This window comes from Eriocheir sinensis, chromosome 27 (genome assembly GCF_024679095.1).
Source record: "Eriocheir sinensis breed Jianghai 21 chromosome 27, ASM2467909v1, whole genome shotgun sequence".
In the NCBI taxonomy this organism is placed as follows: domain Eukaryota; kingdom Metazoa; phylum Arthropoda; class Malacostraca; order Decapoda; family Varunidae; genus Eriocheir; species Eriocheir sinensis.
In genome coordinates this window covers 18,197,358-18,216,798 of record NC_066535.1, presented here as the reverse complement: position 1 = coordinate 18,216,798, position 19,441 = coordinate 18,197,358, and the positions used below count along the sequence as shown (strand labels likewise).

Sequence of the window (19,441 nt, the reverse complement as noted above, 5' to 3'; positions counted from 1 at the left end):
TAATGCCCCCTATATTTTCTGGTTTGTTTTCCATATTAAAAATGATAATATTGCTTTTCTGCTTATTTACTTCTAGTCCATATTCTTTAGCTATAGTCTCCATCTTCTCTATCACCTGTACTGCCTCCCCTACACTATTTGCCAAAAGCATGCCATCATCTGCAAAGAAGAGTGAGGTAATCCTGAATGCCTCATCTTTGTACCCACATTCTAGCTCCTGTAGCTCCTGAATTATTTTAAAAGTTATCATCTTAAACAGTGTAGTTGAGGCAGTACATCCCTGTCTAATCCCACTGGTCACTTCTATTTCTATCTCCTCCTCTTCTTTATCTATCTCTATCTTAGTTCTATCTCCTACATAAACTCCTGCTATGAAGTTAATTATATCTGGGTTTACCTTGCTATCCTTTAAAACTTCTATTAACTTATCTCTTCTTACACTATCATAGGCCTTTGCAAAATCTATCGAGATTACTATCAATGGTTTCCTCATCTTATATGCTCCTTCTACACAATATCTTAGAATAAATAGGTTGTTTTCTATCCGGCTTCCCTCTGTGAATCCTGCCTGTGTATCCTTACCTATACCATTTATCCTAATGTGGTCTTCCAAGCTAGTTCTAATCACAGCCATCATTAGCTTGTACCCTACATTTGTCAGAGCTATTGGCCTTAGTTCTTTAACCTTTGGTCTACACTTCTTTGGTAACATGACTGTCCTAGAGTCCCTCCATCCCTCTGGTATCCTCCCTGTCTCTAATACTGCCCCAAGGTCTTCAACCAACACCTTCCGTAATACTTTACTTTTTGCAAATTCTTTGTACATTTCTGGCTTTATTTTGTCTGTTCCAACTGCTTTTTTATTCTTCATTCTATTGATACATTTAATTACTCTATCTTCCCTTATGCTTTCTTCTTCCAGATAGATGAATCCCCCCTTCACCCTTCTTGTCATTTCCATGTGTTCTCTCACTTCTACTCCACATTTTTCGGTGTGCTGCCACCCCACTGCCCTCAGCTCATTAATATCCTCCAACCTTACAGCCTGGTTTTCCTCTATGTCCTTTTTTACCTGTTCATACTCCCTTACATACTCCTCTCTCTTCTCTGTGTTCCAAACTTCCTTTATATCATTTCCATGTTTTCTGTACTCCACTCCAAAAACCTTTTACTTCCTCCCCCACCTTTCCTCTCTCCAGCTCCACTCCGTCCTCCCCATATATCCTTAAAGTGTCTTTATCCTTAACCTTTTCCCCTTTAAGTATTCTTATATACTCCCACATCTTTTTCCCTCCATCTTTCTTATCCTTAATTTCCTTTGTTATCTTCTCCTCTTGTTTGTACATTTCCTTCCTTATCTTTAATTGTACCTTTGTTCTTTGTTCTACATATAATTTTTGCCACCTTTCTTCCTCTTCTTTGCATTTTGCATTTCTCCTATTTCTGTTTAACCTCTTCCTTTCTTTTATTTCTTTCCTTATTTCCTCGTTTATCCATGCTGGTTCCTCGCCGTCCCCTAGCTTTTTCTCTCTTCTTCTATATACACTTTTTAGCACTGCATCTGCTGTTTCTCTCATTTTTTTCTCCAGTTCTCCTATACTGTCCACCTTATTCCTCGTCACACTTTCTTCTAGCTTTCTCCTAAAGTTTTCTAGTGATGATTTATCTGTTTTATAGTACTCCCTCTCAATCCAATCATTTTTCTTGAACTCCCTCTTTTCTTCTTTTACCCTTAATTCCACCTCTATCAGGTTATGGTCTGAAAGGTCATATTCTTCCTTTTTTTCATCTATCCTCATTTTATGGAACCTATTGTACACCTTGTCTGTCACTAATACATAATCTATTACACTCTGTTGTCCATCTCGGCTCCATGTCACTTCTCCCTCACACCTCTCGTCATCATTTAACATAATCAATCCATATTTTTCCATCCATTGTATAATCACTTCCCCATTCCTGTTTACTTTTTGTGTTCCCTTGAACCCCACATGTCCATTGAAGTCACCCATTATCATCAAAGGCTCTGGGTTTTCCTCTATTATTTTTTCTATTTCTTGTGCTATTTTCTTGTTTCTCTCTACATCACTAACACTAAAGTATACTAACACTAATCTAACCTCCCATTTTCCTATTTTTCCTATTGTGTGTAATACATCCTTACATTTTGTTTCTATTTTACATAAAGTTGTTCCTTTTCCTTTTCTGTAAATAATCATTAGTCCTCCTCCCCTTCTGTCCTTTTCCTCTCTCATATTGTCTAAGACTTCAAAATTATCGCCAAAATTAACCTCCCTATATTTTTTCTGGGTTTCCGTTAAACAAACTATACTATTGCCCTTAACTAATTCCTCCACTTCCTTCCCCTTAGTTTTAGTTAACCCCTGCACATTCAAAACTTTCACTGCTGCAAATACTTCCCCCTCCCCTTTTCTTTCCCCTCTTTCCCCATCTCATTCCCTACCTTGATGCTCTGCCACCCTCACAACCCTGCCTTTCTTTATTATCCATTTACCTCCCTCCCTTCTTTTCTCTTGTAGCTCTTCCCTTAGCACTGCATCTTCCTCTCTCTCTTTCTTTGTTTTATCTACACCAATCCTGATGTTTTTAATCTCTTCCTCTCGTACATAACTCAGCTCTTTGCCTCTCTTAATCACTCCCCACTTTGCATACACGTCACTCAGACATGCCACGAGTGGCCGCTCTCTCCCTCTCCCTCTCACTCCCAGCCTGTACACCTTTTCTACCTGACCTTCCATTCAAAGAAACCAGCTGGTCTTGGTCATGGTCTTGGCTTCTTCTTCTTCTTCTTTTGACCTGTTCCGTTTTGTTCATGCTCTTGCTCTTGCTGTACAGGTGACCCGTTGGAGAGTCAGGCTTGATCTTGATCTTGATCTTGATGTCACAGGTGGCTCGGGATTTCTCCCCAGCCAGGCCTTTGTAGCGGCAGCTCCTGTGAAAAGAAAACAAAACATATCATATCGGCACAACCTGTAAAAATAAAAACAAAACAAGCAGTATCCATTACAGATCTTCCAATACCCTATTTCTTGCACACGACATCTTTTCCAGAAAACTCTTCATGGCTTCAATAATTCTCTCATCGCTTCTTCTCTCCACTTTAAGATTTGCCCCGGGATTTACAAACTCCACGACACAAACCTAAATACTGTCTAGCTCTTCACACATATACCTGGGCGTACACATCAATTAGCAGGTGTAACACAAACAGGTCATCGCGATAGACGCCATGAGGAGTTTTCTGGAAAAGATTGGGTGTGTAAGAAATAGGGAATGAGAAGATTGTAATGGATACTGCTTGTCTTTTCTTTATTTTTTACAGCTTGTGCCGATATTAAGGGTCGTATTTTAAAACATTTCGTCGCCTAAGTTCACATATTTGACATGGCTTTCGTAGGCTCTAGGTGTAGGCCTTTCCAGGGGTAGTTTCAGGACCCTGGTAGTAGTTTGACCCTTCTTCTGTGCCATGAACCTTAAAAAACACCCATGAAAACACGATTGATCCCCTCTTTGACCTTTAGAAATAGTTGATGTGAGAAGCGATGGTGTCTTAAAATACGGCCCCTTGCTGACTCTCCAACGGGTCACCTGTACAGCAAGAGCAAGAGCAAGAGAGCATCAACACAAATGGCCTAACTAGCCCCATAATACACCCAAGAAGAAGAAGAAGAAGGCTAACCACTGAAGGGGCTCTAGAGGCTGTGGCCCCAAAGCCTAAATAGCCCCATAATAACACCCAAGAAGAAGAAGAAGAAGACTTCTTGCATTCTGAGAACAACAACATTCTGAGTAAGTAAAAAGTAGCAGTAGACAACATGTAAGTAGTATGCTATTCATCGAGCAGCTCTGTAAAAAATTAAGTGCACGAAGTCGCTTTCTTCACCGAGTGACAACTTATTTACCGAGCAGAAATAATGTGAAGGGAAAGACTTATTTTATTTTAACAGGTGTCTTGGAGCCAACATCACTGCTATCCTGACACGCTACACGTAACAAGACTAATTTTATTTTAACAGGTGTCTTGGAGCCTACATCACTGCTATCCTGACACACTACACGTAACAAGACTAATTTTATTTTAACAGGTGTCTTGGGGCCAACATCACTGCTATCTGGCATGCAACAAGCAACTAGAAGTAATTATCCATAATTGCACCCACCTCACTGGTGTACTGTAGTGCCGACTTGCCTGATGGGCGAGCCTCCCATAACTCACTCTGCAAGGGGGGTACCTCTTTGGACGACTGCTTAAGGAGTGGCTCTCCCGTCTCGCTGGTCGCGGGTTTGATCCCCGGCGCCGGCAAAACTAGAGTAACACAACAGTATGTGATAGCTTGGAAAGGCTAGTAATGCCGTGGGAGCAATATTGGAGGAGCGTAGTGATTCTCCATATTTACCAAATTGGGTCGAGAGCAAAGCTGGGAGGTAGGGAGGCAAACAATCACTGAAACTAATTATTTTGGTGAGCAAAATTTAGTAAATACTAAAATTGAGATCACTAAAGACATCGACAAATATTCAGGTGATACGGACATGTGTCTAGACTGTGTCTGGAAAACAGGGAGGGGGGAGGGACTGTGAGGCAACTGGGGAAGGGGGACTACCATTTCATGGCATTACGGTACAAAACTGTTTATTTCTGTTATGTTTTGTTGTGTTTGCTTACCTAGTGATGCTTACCTAGTGATAGTAAAGAGGCTTGGGAGCTTTGCTCATAGGGTGCCTCTTCTCAGTGTGTTTTTCCATTGTGTCATACTAATTTTTTAGAGTATCAACACAAGGGCTAGATATAACTTCTCGTTTTAATTCATCTGCTGCAGTAACTATTCCCTGCAGGTATTACTAATTTCCCTTTCCCATCCACCGCACAAAAAACTAGTGATTTCTGAAATAAAAACTCAGATTAATAGCAAACACATCAAAACTCAAGAGAAATCAAGGTTATGTCTTCACAATACACTGAAAAACTAGGAAAAATAAGCAGTTTAGCCTTGACAGCCACAATGGTTCATGGTAAATTGTATCACTCGTATTTATCATAAACAACAAAATATGTGAATATATGAGAGACTATATCCTTTCAACCACTGAATTGGTAGGAAGTTTGGTAAATATCTATTAAAACAAAATGCCAGCTATCTTTTCAATGTTGAATTGACATTGCTTTATTTTATTTATTTATTTATTTTATTTATTTATTTATTTATTTATTTATTTATTTATTTATTTATTTATTTATTTTTTTTTTATTTTTTTTTTTTTTTTTTTATACAGAGCATGGCATTTGAGGAGGTGCAGCACATTACCCCACATGTGAGCAGTTTATCCTCCATCACAGTCAACATCAGCTGCCCAGAGGGATGCTCTCGTACCTTTGCCAATTCTTCTGCCCTGAGGTTGCACCTTAAGCAGGTACACATTTAAGCTTTAGTTTCCATAACTTTTTTTTTGTCCATGCCCTCATACATAAATGTGTAAAGTTTACAATATGTACAACTCATTAACATAACTGCACACATGGAGTCTGATTGTGAAAAAAAAAAAATCAATAATGTGCTCTTTGTCTTCTTTGTCAGGTGCACCACAAAGAGGATGAGTGTGGTCCAGCCACCACCTCAGATGTGTGGTATCACTGTCCCGAAACAGCTTGTAGTTATCATGTTAGTTTTGGCAGTAATGGAAAGCACTTTTCAAAGCTCAAATACTTAAAACAGGTAATTTAGCACAATTGGACTGATGGAGCCTTTGTAGTTACTGTCGAAATATTGTGAACACTCATTTAGATGAGCAGAATAGGAAATCAATCCATCAAATTCCTTCATATATCGTGTTTTACATGAGTTACTAACGAATGCATTTCATAAAAGATGAGTTTAGTTTTGCTGGGATGTTATGTCTGTCATTCATTTATGGTTGCAGCATTACCTGAAGGTCCATGCTGTTCGGGATCACCTGTGTGAGTGTGGCCATGCATTCAGCACTGTAGCGCATCTTGCCCAGCACCGCCGGGGGTGTGGCATTGATCTCATGTGCACGTGTGGCAGCTCTTTCCAGGCAATGGAGACTCTGCAGACTCATGTGCGTCGCTTTGACCATGCCATCATGCCCTCCACCCTTCAGGCTCTGAGGTTGTCCATACACAATTTGTATTCAGTTATTCATTGCCTGAACTGTGTGGTTGGTTCTATATTATGATATATTGTTTTATTATATAAATTTTTATTGAGTTTACATAAAGTGATTGTTTCTCTTAATGTTAATTCAGGGCAAGGAAAAGCCTTCTTGCAGAGTCAGTGAGGGCAGCAAAGTCTCTTACCAAGTCCACAGCGCAGGCCGTCATTGCACACAGCATCCCCATTAAGTAAGAACATTCTCTGTGGTCTGATAATATTGTACAGTAGGATCTTGTCAAATACGACTTCCAAAACAACAATTTTGCCAGTAATGGCAAATTCAAATAGATATCAAGTTTTTACGATAGTGTTTGGTTTCTTTTGAATAACAGATAAAGTAAGAGACATGTGAGTTTGTATGGGGTTGGCACCACTATATCCCATGACTCCAGTATGATTGTGTATAAGACAAAATTATGACAATAATAACTATTGGTTGCATTGAAATACATTATTTTCCCAGGTGTCAAGGCATCGATGACAGAAAGGAAGAGACTGCATCCTCCTCCTCCTCATTCCTTCCTAACATTGCCCCAACACCAGCAGCCATATGTTCAGCTGCTGCAACATTCAATCATGTTACACCTGTCCACTTTCGACAACCAACTCATATGCTTGCAGCAATAGCACTCAGTGAACTTGCGGCCACATCCATGAAAAGGTATAGTATTTTAAAACTTTGCTTTAGAAGAGGTGATAAGAATATGATATCTTAAATTTCTTGACCCTATGATTTTGTTTTGGTATGTGATTTTTAAATTAACTTCTTATAATTTATTTCAGACTCCCTTGTGCAGATGTTGGCGTACAAACAGAGCCCGAACATGGGAGGCGTTCCCGAAGGAAATCATCAAGTCCAGCAAAGTGCTCCGAGTACTTGGAACGTAGTACTAACAATCGCAGCTTTAGCAAGAGGAAAAGAACTGCCGAGACCCAGACAAGACTAACACATAGGGACAGCAAACAAATGCGCAGTGGATCAAGCTGTGCTACATCTCCTTTAAATACTCCTGTTAATAGTAATAGTAATGACAGTATTACAGGAAATAATTATATTGAAGAATGTACTAATGAAAATGGGTCTCTCAGTGGCTTATCTCTGCAGGTAGATTTACCAGAATTCATCACAACCCACCACAGTACATCAGGCACACAGACAAGTCCTCGAGTTGGCAGGCTTTCACAACCTAGCCTACATGATTTTACAATTTCCTTTTTTGATCGCGCATGTGGAGGGGATGAACCCCAGATAAGTCAATCGCTGACCACAATAACATCAACACAGACCTCTGATCTTGATTCTTATGAGTCATCACAGTTGTTAATTGAAGAGGATGAGGAGCTTTTAGTTGTGGGAGACTCTGCTGTAGTGGGAGGACAGCGCCCTCCTTCCTTAGGTCACATACGCTCCTCAAGTATTGAAACACAAACTGATCACGACGTCCTTCTCAGTAAAAATGCTGACAATACACCTGATGATGTTGATGGGATTATCCTGACAAACACAGAAACTCAGACAGATCCAAGTAACCTTCTCAATCCAAATGTTAATCATTCATACCCAAATTCAGGAGACTCCGGGGGATGTCATATTCATGAAGGGGACAGTTTGTGGTGCACAAGTGAAACTCAGACTTATGAAGACTTCTCTGATATTGAACAGTTCATGCGCTCAACAATCCACACCCAAACACCAGACAACAGTCACAGTGAGTTGTTTCCCGAGCTTTCCTTTACTCATACACAAACTCAGACGAGTCTTGATGACCCGCCTTCACTTGTCACAACACACACTCAGACTCCTCTCAGTGAGCTATAAGCCTTTCAGATCTGTAACAGTTTTAATGCAACAGCAGTTAATTTTTTTTTTTCAATTGCAATATCACAACCCTGATGGCAGCACAGGCTAATTACATAAAAATTGTATTATCAAAGTAATATATAATTTTTTCTTATTTCTGCCCTACAGAGAGTTCATATGTCATATTTGTTACTTTTTTTTTTATGTAAGAATGCAAGGAAACTGTAGATGGTCTATTTAAGTCATCCTCATCCATATATCTATAACTTTCTCTGCAACTTTGATATTGTACTTTTACTGAATTACTGCCAGGTGTACTCTACTACCTTGTCTGTGCACCACTGCTAGCCTGTGCTACTGAATTCAAATGTATTTAACCAGAATACAGTGCAAAAAGCTCTACATCTACTATTTTCTATAACTATATCACCTATGAATACCACCTCATAAACTCAGGTTACTGCGCATCATTTGGTTTACCGAGAATTGCAAATAGAGATGTCTCAACCAATAGATTTATGGTAAAGTTGTCAGGCCCAGATTTTTTTCTCCATATTTCATCATCTTCAGCCATTATGAGTCCACTGCAAGACAAAGACCTTACCGACACACTCCTCCTCTCTGATGTAAATGTGCTCCATCATCCTCATTATATTTATCTTCAGACCTGCTCTCAGACTGGGTAATTCTTAGGGTTAAATATGTTATATCTTGGTGCAGATGGTCTTGGCTTCAGTGTAAAACTCGAGAGAGTCTTGTGTACTTTCTCTCCCCATACCACTAGTTTTCACACCACCAAATGGCATGTCAAGGTCTCTCACCAGCCAACAGTTGGTCCATACAGTTCCAACCTGTTGAAGAGAACACACATTAACAAATTGCAACAATTAAATTTTCATAATCAAGAAAGATAAGTAAATTTTCAGAAAAATATACTTTAATTACTTTGAGTTTGTGAGCAACACGATGACCCCTTGCCAAGTTTGAAGTGAAGACAGATGCACAAAGACCATATTGTGTGTCATTAGCACGACAAATTACTTCTTCCTCGGTGTCAAAGGGCGTGACACATGTCACTGGACCAAATATCTCCTCTTGCATGCATCTGGAGTTGTCTTTCAGACCAGTAATTATAGTTGGCCTCATAAAGTAACCCTGAAAGGACATAGCACATGAAATATAAAAGTGGATAATTGTTTACATATAAAATGATGGTAAAAACTTCCAGCAAACTGATCACACTGCCTCTTCCCTTTGTTCTGTTCTGTTTAACAAATGATTCATCATATACAGAGAACTCATTACCTGTAAAATGTAAAAAAGAACATTGTGTACTGGTACATTTAACTCGAGCAATTTTTGTCAGATTCAAAACGTACAGACAAGCTGAAGAGAATAATCCAGCCTCTGAACCTAATCCTAATCCTCTAATATAATTTCAAATTTGTTACAAATGAATTAATACTGCTAATGACAGATTATTATTAATAAACTCATCTCAGCAGTAAATTTTACCTCCTTGTTCTGAGAGGGGAGGTCACAGCTGTCCACCCCTTGGCCACACAACACTTGTCCCCCGTCCTCCACAGCATAGTTAACGTAGCGCAGGACCTTTTCTAGGTGAGGCTTAGAATTGAGAGGCCCCATGAAGACATCCTTCTCTGATGGTGGACCAACCTTAACTTCCCTGTGTAAAGGTCACAAAGAATATGTTTTGAATGTACTATTTATAAATGAACAAAAAAACAGAAACAATTTGTATACTATGACAACTCAATTTAGATTTATGACCAGGAAATCCACCTCAGATTCCACATATATCACATGGCAATTACAAAAAAGTACATTGAGACAGAGGCAATAGTACCATGTGTTTGTTGATTTAGAGAAGGTCTCTGATAAAGTACCAAGAGGCAATTAGATGAGTAATGCAGAGGCAGAGAATTCTGGAGAGACTGAAGAACTTGGTGATGGCACTAAATGCTGGAACAGAATCTAAAGTGAGAGTTGCTGATCCAAAGATTTGGTTTGGTGTTGGAATGCATCAGGGGTCTGCTCTAAGCCCATTATTGATCATTGTGGTAATGGAAGAGTCCACAAAGGAGTATAGAAGAGGAGGTCCATAGGGGCTACTGTGTGTGAACAATCTGGTGTGTACAGCCGAGATGAAAAAAATTAGGAATATAATATTTAGAAATTGAAGAATGCAATGGGGGGAACTCAGGCTTAAAAGTGAAGATAGATAAGACTAAGATGGTAGGTATGGGCAAGAAGATGGATGAAAGAGACAGTTGAAGGCTGGGCATCAAACCTCATAATTAAAAAAAAGGAAATTTACCCAACATGAAACCAGTGATGATTATATTAGAAAAAACGTAACAGTATATTAATGCAAAAGAAAAGTAAAAAAGTCAAAACACTAACCTTGCAAGTGCTACAAATTTTTCCAAGAAAGCTTCATACAAAGATCTCTGAACAAATATTCGTGAAGTACACAAACATATCTGAAAATAGGAATGAACATCAAATTCAGCTTCTGCCACAATGACTACAGCATGTTGACCAAAAATAACAATGACCGTATACATACTTGTCCTGAATTGATGAAAGAACTTCTTTTAAGAGTAGCAAGGCAGGATTCAATATCACAGTCATCAAACACAACAGCTGCATTCTTGCCACCCATCTGCAATTTTTTTGTAAATCTAAGTGAATGCAAGCTTAAAAAAGAAACTTAGTAAATCCATACACCATCTACAGAGTTACAAGTGATATTCAGTAAAATGAAAATTCAGTAAAAATCTTTTAAAAAAATCATGACTAGTTTTTGAAAATACAATTAAGATTAACTTTGCTCTGTATGAGAACATCTTCCTTGGACTCATTGAAGATTTTTCCATTTATCAACCTTAACATAGGCTTCTTAACTGAAGAGATCCTTTTGAATAGTCTTGCATTTTCTTACTCTCAACCCCTCCGCTGTTGCTTGATGTCATGTACGGGTGGACAGCTTCATGCACATACCTCAAGAGATAACTTTTTGAACATTGGGGCTGTGGCTTGAGCAATGTATTTTCCTGTGAGGGTTGACCCAGTAAAGGACACCAGCGGCACTTCAGGATGGGTTACTAGGGCCTCTCCCGTAGTAGGACCAAGTCCAAATACCATGTTAATGACACCAGCAGGGAAATCTGTAAAGAAGATTGACAGGTCACAACTACTTAACTATCATAAATTTTATGCATTTTATTCAAATAGTCATCAGACCCAGACTTTGTGTCCTTTCCTTGATTTTACGCATGATACAGCCTATGCCAATAAATAAATTGATAATACTAATACATTAATGCCTGCTATTCATCACCTGCATCCTTTAGTACTTTGCAGAAGAGGTAGGCTGTGACAGAAGTCATTTCTGATGGCTTGGCAACAACAGTGTTGCCACACATGACAGCTGGAGCAAGCTTGAAGGTGAGCAGATACAAAGGCAGATTCCATGGACTAATCAGACCTGCCACACCTTGGGGCTCCCTGATGGTGTAGTTCACAACACCTGCCTCCGGGTTAATGCTCGATCTGTAAAGGACCCTTGATTGTCTCACAATAATACAGTATAAAAATAAAAAGTCACCTAATTCTTCTTTATACTGGCAGGTTAAATGGCTTAGTCTTGCTTCATAACTTATTTTCTGATGTAGTAACTCTAAGAGGGAAGAGAAGAGAGAGAGAGAGGAGGCAGGAAATCAGGCAAACAACCAGAAAAATTATTTTATTTAAAAGAAAAAAAACTTACATGTTAAGGTGATGTGGGATGGCATGAGCAAAATGCCTTAAATTCAGCACAGATCTTGGGATGTCCATCATTCTTGCCAGCCACACAGGCTTTCCCTGATCTCGTGACTCAGCAACTGCAAATTCTTCAAGGCGTGACTCCAAAATGTCAGCAACCTTTAGGAGGTGATTGGCCCGGGTCTGAGCTGATTTACTTGACCACCTGAAAATGCACACATGGCTTTTATTGTTTTCCCCATTAAAGAAGTTGTTTACTGTTCAATTAACTCATACTCTGAATTAATTAATCAACCCATGATATGATATTAATTATTCAGTCTGGTCCTGAGGTCTCACTTGTAATTAGTGAAAGGATAATGTTTCTTGACTTACTTTATTCTAATGCTTCTCACTATATTTTCCTGTTAATCTCAATAACAGCAAAAATTGCTTTGACCACTTGTTTCAATAGAAGTGAAACACTAAACTTCGTATAGAGTGTGTGGCCAGTACCAAATGCCTGGCTACAGCCTTGTATATACCGTGAAAAAGCAAAGAAAAGAATTTAAAGGTAAGCATGCTAACTGGAATACAACAGGGCTATAGAGGAACAGACATTCTATTTTTCATAAAAATCAGGTTTGATTTATCTCCTTCAGGTTTGGAATTTTGAAGAATTTAATTGATTTTATAATAGCTCAAGACAGCAAAGACCACACATTTCGAAGAATAAATTTGGAACTATAGAGGATGAGAAAGATAGAGTTTAATGCAAGGGTGGACTATTAGTCTTTAACCTCAATCTTGCCTTGAACTTCTTCCCAATATATAGAGAAGTAACTGTGTTACTATCAAGTGATAATGAAGGAATTGGTGAAGCAAAGGAAGTGCAAAGAAATTTGTTTAAGGAAGAATAATTAAGAGGAACAGAAAATGTAAGATTCGTTAAGTAATGGGCAGGAGCTCAAGGCAGGAGACTAAAGCTAAATGAACACACCTTAACATTATCCTGCACCTGTCTCTAAAGCAGCAGCATGGATTCAGTGGCCATAGTATATATATATATATATATATATATATATATATATATATATATATATATATATATATATATATATATATATATATATATATATATATATATATGTGTGTGTGTGTGTGTGTGTGTCTGGAAAAGTAGCAAACATTGGGTTTGCAACTTTTTCTGCCTCTCATGTTTTCACAGGATAATTGCACGATTCAGAGCAAAAGAAATATAAACACCAAACCTACAAGTACAAAACTCACCCTTCAAAAGCAGCACGAGCAGCCTTTACCGCAGCATCAACCTCTGCCTTGCCAGAGTCCGGGATCTTGGCCCAGACTTTGCCGGTGCTGGGGTCATGGGAGTCAAGGAGCCGCTGGCACGGCACCATTGACCCTCCAATGAAGTTGTGCACCACCACCGAGTCACTCATTGTACCTTTGTGCTGAAATAATGAAGATAACAATAGTAATAATGCTTTGTCAGGATTATTTACCTTAACTCAATTATGACAGGTTGGAGCAGCAAAAACACAACCTGCATAAACTTTACCTCATAGGAAATAAAAGGAGTATATAGTTTCTATGCATCTAACATTATAGTATTGCTATTGTTTTAATAATTTGCACCGAAATCGGCCGTACCATGGTAAATCCCGCACTTGCTTTCTTCCTAAACTCGAGAAGTGCGAAACTCGGGAGGGTACTGTAGTAATTCCCTCTCCGGTGTATGCCGTGCCTGTTATGCTGTACCGGACAACCGGTGACTTGCCAGCCTAATTCAACATAAACTTTTGTTGATTTGTTTTAATGACAATGCGTGTCCACATTGGCTCAGTTTACGCAAGCGTTGGAGCTAATACTGAAACTTCATTATCGAGCACCCAACGACCATTGAGCACGGTAGCTCTCGTTGGCCACTCACCTGTTAACAGGATAGAAGTTCCTCCATCCAAGGGATGCCTCAGTTTGGCGTCCTAGAGGATATGATGTCATGTGGTTGTCAGAGGTGGGCAAGTGCGGTACTTAGTGCGGTAGTACCGCATCACAAAAAAAGTACCGCACTACCGCAAAATTTCTGAAAATACCGCACTACCGCGGACCGCACTAAAAAATCCTGCCGTACTTTGAAAACTATCGAAAATGACATTTGCAGCGCGGCAAGCTCGCATTTTTTTTTTTTTTACAGTGATTCAGATCCAATCAGTCAATCGGTATCAGTCATCAGAATCAGTGATTCAATCATTCTGACTTTTCAGTTATTGTTCAAAATTAAATACTAAATAGACAGACTAAACTACTACACTGCGAGTCTTCTTTAACGGCCATTTCAACCCCGGACCTATCCGTGGTGCCGGCCGATTTTTCATTTTGGGAGAATCTATTGTAAATTAAGGCAATTGTACTATTTTAAGCATGTTTCCTTTGTTTGGATAGCCAGGATAGGCTTTGAAGTATTTTTTATTTTGACTTCCGCTACCGCAGTACCGCACACCGCGTACCGCACTGGGAAAGAAAAAAAAATGGGACCGCACTACCGCAACCGCACTACTTCGGAAAAAGTACCGCACTACTGCTGATTTTTCAGTATGGCGCCCACCTCTGGTGGTTGTTATAAGTTTGACCTCATTGTCCTATTAATTAGGCAGCGATGAAATTTTGGTATTATTTCGCTAACGGTCGTAGGATATTGCTGGTTACTTGCAGAATCCTGTTGATGATACAGATTACAGTACCCTCCACCATTTGGAAAATATGTCAGACGGAAAGAAAGTGCAGAGTAAGTTTGGATATAACATGGAGATTGTGTGTATTAAAAATGTGAAATTTACTTTGAGAAGGTCATATTGTGCGTAGAGCCGGGGAGACAGCGGACCAATAGCGCATTGGCTTCGCGTTCGTGATGTCATGGCGGCTCCTCCCATAATACCTCCATGGTTCGGACGATTTATAGCCTCTTCCATTTAGCGTAACCCGTTTCTGGGTCGTGATCTGTAGAGTCCCTTGATAGATAGAGTCCCGACAGCCTAAGATTTGGACGCTATTATTGTCCCTGTTTTACGCCGCGAGAGCGTGTGCTAGTGTTTGAAAAGCGCGGCGTAAACACAGGGCCAATAATGGCGTCCAAATCTTAGGTTGTTGGATTCTATGAGGACTCTACAGATCACGACGAAACGGGTTACGCTAAATGGAAGAGGCTATTAGAAACTTGTCTTTCACCATCAATATACATCTGAAAACTGGAAATGGCTACGGGTGTCATATTAGCAGCCTAAAGAGCCAAAGGATGAAGGAACATTTTGAGATCAACAAAATTACACTACTTAAACTTTTTTTCTAAAAAGTGGCCGAATCATCACCGCTCTCCCCTACATAACCTATCACACACCGCTATATCCCTCTTGTCAGCGCTTTACAATGCCCTCGAACAACTATACTATATATATGTCTATTGACGGTTATGGAGAAATCATTACCTTTGAAATGAACGCTCACTAGTAAACCAACACTACCACACCTTCCACTTGCCAGGCTGGGAGTCGTCTGAAACTAGGAGTCCTCTGAGGTGGTCTGAGCACTGGGGGCGTGGTGACCTTGGGGTGGCGTCGTCAAGGGCCAATATCGCGTCGCTGCCAGATACAGAAATTTAACTCTAGTCTAGATGAACATTGATCCAGCTTGTTCTGTTTATTTGTTTCTGTATGTATTTGCTACTGACCAAAGGTTATGCCTGTAGAATCTGTTGTGCGTGGATATATATATATATATATATATATATATATATATATATATATATATATATATATATATATATATATATTTTTTTTTTTTTTTTTTTCTGCCCTGCCTGGGGGTGGGATGGCATATGTTCCTCCTTCTCCTTAATTGTTGTTTGCCTGCAACAATAAACTATCAATCAATCTTTTCTTATCTCTCAGCCTCATGTTATTTGTTCTGCAGTTGAAGAGGATGGCGCTGATGCTTCACTGTTGTTGTACACTTCTTGTCCTCCCATCTCTTCTCTCCAGGTTCTATATATTCTCAGGGTTGCTTTTTCTCGTTTCCACATTTTTGTGTCCCATGCTCTAACTTCTTTATTTCTTATTTCGTCGTTTGTTATTGTGCCTCCTCTTATTACCATCTTTTCATCCATCTTTTCTTCTTATTAGTCTGTCCTAGCTAGCTCTCATCCCTTCTATACCAACACTCTCTAGCAGCTCATTCCCATCCCTCCCTCAAAATATATTGTAAATATTTTAATTGTCCTTCCATAATCCTTGCTTTCATGCTTGATAATCCCACTTCTCTTAAATTAAAGCTGCTACATGGGCATAACTTGGGGCTCCCAGTATATCTTCCTGCATACACTGCATGTTCTCTATTCTTTGCAACCTGTCTATCTCTTGCTTTGTGAAATCTATTATATGTTGGCCCCATACAATATTACTGAAAGAGCCACACATTTCATGTTAAATTATTCCTATCAGTAGTCTCGAGCAGCTCCTTGCCACAAATAAGTAAGTCATATTTGCCATTTTGGTTGCTTTTTGTATCAGACTTTTTGTGCTTTAAATTCATTCCTGGTGTCATTTATTATAATACGTACCTAGATATTTCAGCTTATTCCTAACCTATATCCCTGCTATCTCCTGTGGTTTGTCTTTCATATTAAATATTTACTTTTTTTTATTTTTAGTCCGCATTCCCTTCCTCTTGCCACCACCTGTTCAACCACTGCCTCTGCATCTTCTACACTCCCCGCAAACAGCATTAATCTATCATCAGCAAAGTAGATATGTTATATTGAAGGCCTCATCTTTAAATCCCTTGTCCAATTCTACTAATTTCTGAATCACTTTGTAACTAACTTAAACAAAGTATATAAAAGTTGAGCCTGTACAGCCCTGCCTTATCCCACTGCTTCGACTGGTATCTCAAGGTCTTCCCCTTCATCAATCTTCACTCTGGTCATATCCCCCTTGTACAGTTTAGAAATTATGTTGCTTTTTCATATATCATACAATCCATTAACATTTTGATTGAGCGGTGCTCGAGGGCACTGCTCGATCGTCAGGACGGACCTTTATAATCAATTCTGGTGCCGACATTTTCCTTAATCTTCAAGTTACGTCACTCGTTATTTAACAAGCATTGGGTCATTGGATATAAGCAAGAGTTTGCCCCTAAAATAACATCAGACATAGAAGATGTAAAATAACGTAGGAGAGACTAAAATGGAGTGAGCTGCTGGGAAGGTGGTTAATACGGCGGCGATGGGAGATCTGCCCCTCGCGTTCATGGCCTTCACAAACACGCTTATTTAGACGAAGTGATGTACTGAATACGAAAATAACCTGCTTAATAAGTAAATAAATAAGACAATGGAGGAGCGAGCCGCTGGGAGTGGTTTAGTACGGCGACGAAGGAAAGATAGATCCACCCCTCGCGTCAATGGCCTTAAGGACCACGCTTTAAATTAACTGATGCATTATGGGGGGGGGGAATTAAATAAATAAATAAAATAAATAAAGGAAATATATAAAACAATGGAGTGAGCCGCTGGGAAGGTATTGTTTAGTACGGCAGTGGAGGGATATAAAGCCTTCGCATCAATGGCCTTCAGAATCATATGCTCTTGCTCCAGGTTATGTTTGAAGATTCACAAACCAGCTAAATTAGGACCTGCAACAGTCCATTACCTGGCTATTAAATGTGGTGCAGCACTTCAAGTGGTGGAAATACAAACCTTACCTTTGAAGACCTGCATCAGTCCATTGCCTGGCATTTAATGAGGTGCAGCGCTTCAAGACTTTCTATTCGTCTCCGCATTTTTTACCTTTTCCAGTCTCCCTTTCTCTCTTTCTGGCTTCCATTTCCTTTCCGTCCCCATCATTCCCTTACTAATACCATATGGGAAACACCCCACTATCCATCACAGAAGGCAGAGAAAGGCATGGGAGTGTATGTTACAGGCTACCAGTGAAGGCCAAATACGTGCCAACCACAGCGGACGGGTTAATGTGGTGCAGCGCTGAGGTAATTTCTTCTCACTTAACCCTTGCTATTGTTAGGTAACCAAATACTTGTTCCCAATACTATTTAAACATACACAAGCCAGTGGTGAGGACATACTAACCTTCAGCTTCGAGATCCCCACAAGCAGGCAGACGTTTGTAGGTAATGCTTAAATATGTTTCCCAGTACGACACTAAAGTACGTACGTAACATATAAATTCCCAAGTACGTATAACACTTAAATACATTCCCTGATACGCAAAACACTTAAATATGTTCCCCAGTACGAAACAAATGTATTCCCTAGTATGTAACACTTAAATATATTCCCCAGTATGTAACACACATATTTCCCAGTACATGACACTTAAATATATTCCCCAGTACGCAACACAAATATATTCCCCAGTACGCAACAAATATATTCCCCAGTACGTGTAACACGTAAATATATTCCCCGGTACGTGTAACACTTAAATATATTCCCCAGTACGTAAAAAAAAAAAAATAATAAATAAAAAAATTAAAAAAATTAAAAACACGAGAACCCAACTCCTCTCCTTGGTAGAGCACATTTGTAAGCTAAATGTGTTGCTGACCAGTTTACACAATGCAGAGGACACAGAGACAAACACACCAAACGCTGGGGTCCAGACATTGGCCTGGCAGCGACTACAGTAAATAATTTAATCAACCCGTTTTTTTCTCAACCCGACCATTGCTGACTGGGAATGAAGGCAAACACTTCATTCAACTTTCTCTCTCTTATTATGTATATTTGTTTATTCAGTAAAGATCAGGAATTATTACCTGTACTGCAGACATGAAAGTGTATTTAAAAAACAATCATTTTTGAGGGTAAGGCCTCTCAACCTTGTGTTCTCATGTACCTGAGACACTTTATTGTTAGCATAGGATACTTTGTGTTAGTTTTGACTTTTTTTCCACACCACCTCAAGAGGTAAAAGTCTAGGCGCGTTTTTATTAAAGAGGTTTCCCCTGTAGGCCTAATCCTCTCTGCCCTTTCACCAGGAAGAAAAATAAGGTCTTGCACATGCAGGAGCAGTACATGTGATAGATGCAGCAGTACGGTTTGTGATAGTGACGCAGTACGGGTCGTGATGATGACGCAGTACGGGTTGTGATGGTGACGCAGTACGGGTTGTGATGGTGACGCAGTACAAGTTGTGATAGTGACGCAGTACGGGTTGTGATGGTGACGCAGTACGGGTTGTGATGGTGACGCAGTACGATTTGTGATAGTGACGCAGTACGGGTTGTGATGGTGACGCAGTACGGGTTGTGATGGTGACGCAGTACGGGTTGTGATGGTGACGCAGTACGGGTTGTGATGGTGACGCAGTACGGGTTGTGATGGTGACGCAGTACGGGTTGTGATGGTGACGCAGTACGGTTTGTGATGGTGACGCAGTACAGGTTGCGATAGCGACACAGAACGGGTTGCGATGGTGACGCAGTACGGGTTGCGATGGTGACGCAGTACGGGTTGCGATGGTGACGCAGTACGGGTTGCGATGGTTACGCAGTACGGGTTGTGATGGTGACGCAGTACAGTTTGTGATGGTGACGCAGTACAGGTTGTGATGGTGACACAGAACGGGTTGCGATGGTGACG

At 39.8% G+C, this 19,441-nt stretch overlaps 2 protein-coding genes across 6 annotated transcripts; one reads left to right on the top strand and one right to left on the bottom strand.

The window, feature by feature from the left end:
- Nucleotides 1-5,298: 5,298 nt before the first annotated feature.
- On the top strand, nucleotides 5,299-8,289 carry LOC127004230 (uncharacterized). Of its 4 annotated transcripts, XM_050871771.1 has the most exons (6): nucleotides 5,299-5,433; nucleotides 5,598-5,735; nucleotides 5,941-6,149; nucleotides 6,287-6,382; nucleotides 6,658-6,855; nucleotides 6,978-8,289. In XM_050871771.1, exons 1-6 carry the CDS (start codon nucleotides 5,299-5,301, stop codon nucleotides 8,011-8,013), a joined length of 1,812 nt encoding a protein of 603 aa, XP_050727728.1. In that variant the 3' UTR covers nucleotides 8,014-8,289. The 4 variants fall into 4 exon arrangements, with proteins under 4 accessions (XP_050727728.1, XP_050727731.1, XP_050727732.1 ...); XM_050871774.1 differs by lacking the exon at nucleotides 5,598-5,735; XM_050871775.1 differs by lacking the exons at nucleotides 5,299-5,433; nucleotides 5,598-5,735 and having other exon boundaries at nucleotides 5,950-6,099.
- On the bottom strand, nucleotides 8,181-15,417 carry LOC127004231 (2-aminomuconic semialdehyde dehydrogenase-like). 2 transcript variants are annotated; one of them, XM_050871777.1, is made up of 10 exons: nucleotides 15,267-15,417; nucleotides 13,054-13,235; nucleotides 11,789-11,989; nucleotides 11,360-11,571; nucleotides 11,020-11,186; nucleotides 10,586-10,681; nucleotides 10,420-10,499; nucleotides 9,511-9,682; nucleotides 8,941-9,150; nucleotides 8,181-8,846 (listed from the first exon to the last, which is right to left on the bottom strand). In XM_050871777.1, exons 2-10 carry the CDS (start codon nucleotides 13,221-13,223, stop codon nucleotides 8,700-8,702), a joined length of 1,455 nt encoding a protein of 484 aa, XP_050727734.1. In that variant the 5' UTR covers nucleotides 13,224-13,235; nucleotides 15,267-15,417; the 3' UTR covers nucleotides 8,181-8,699. The 2 variants fall into 2 exon arrangements, with proteins under 2 accessions (XP_050727734.1, XP_050727735.1); XM_050871778.1 differs by having other exon boundaries at nucleotides 15,308-15,406.
- Nucleotides 15,418-19,441: the final 4,024 nt, after the last annotated feature.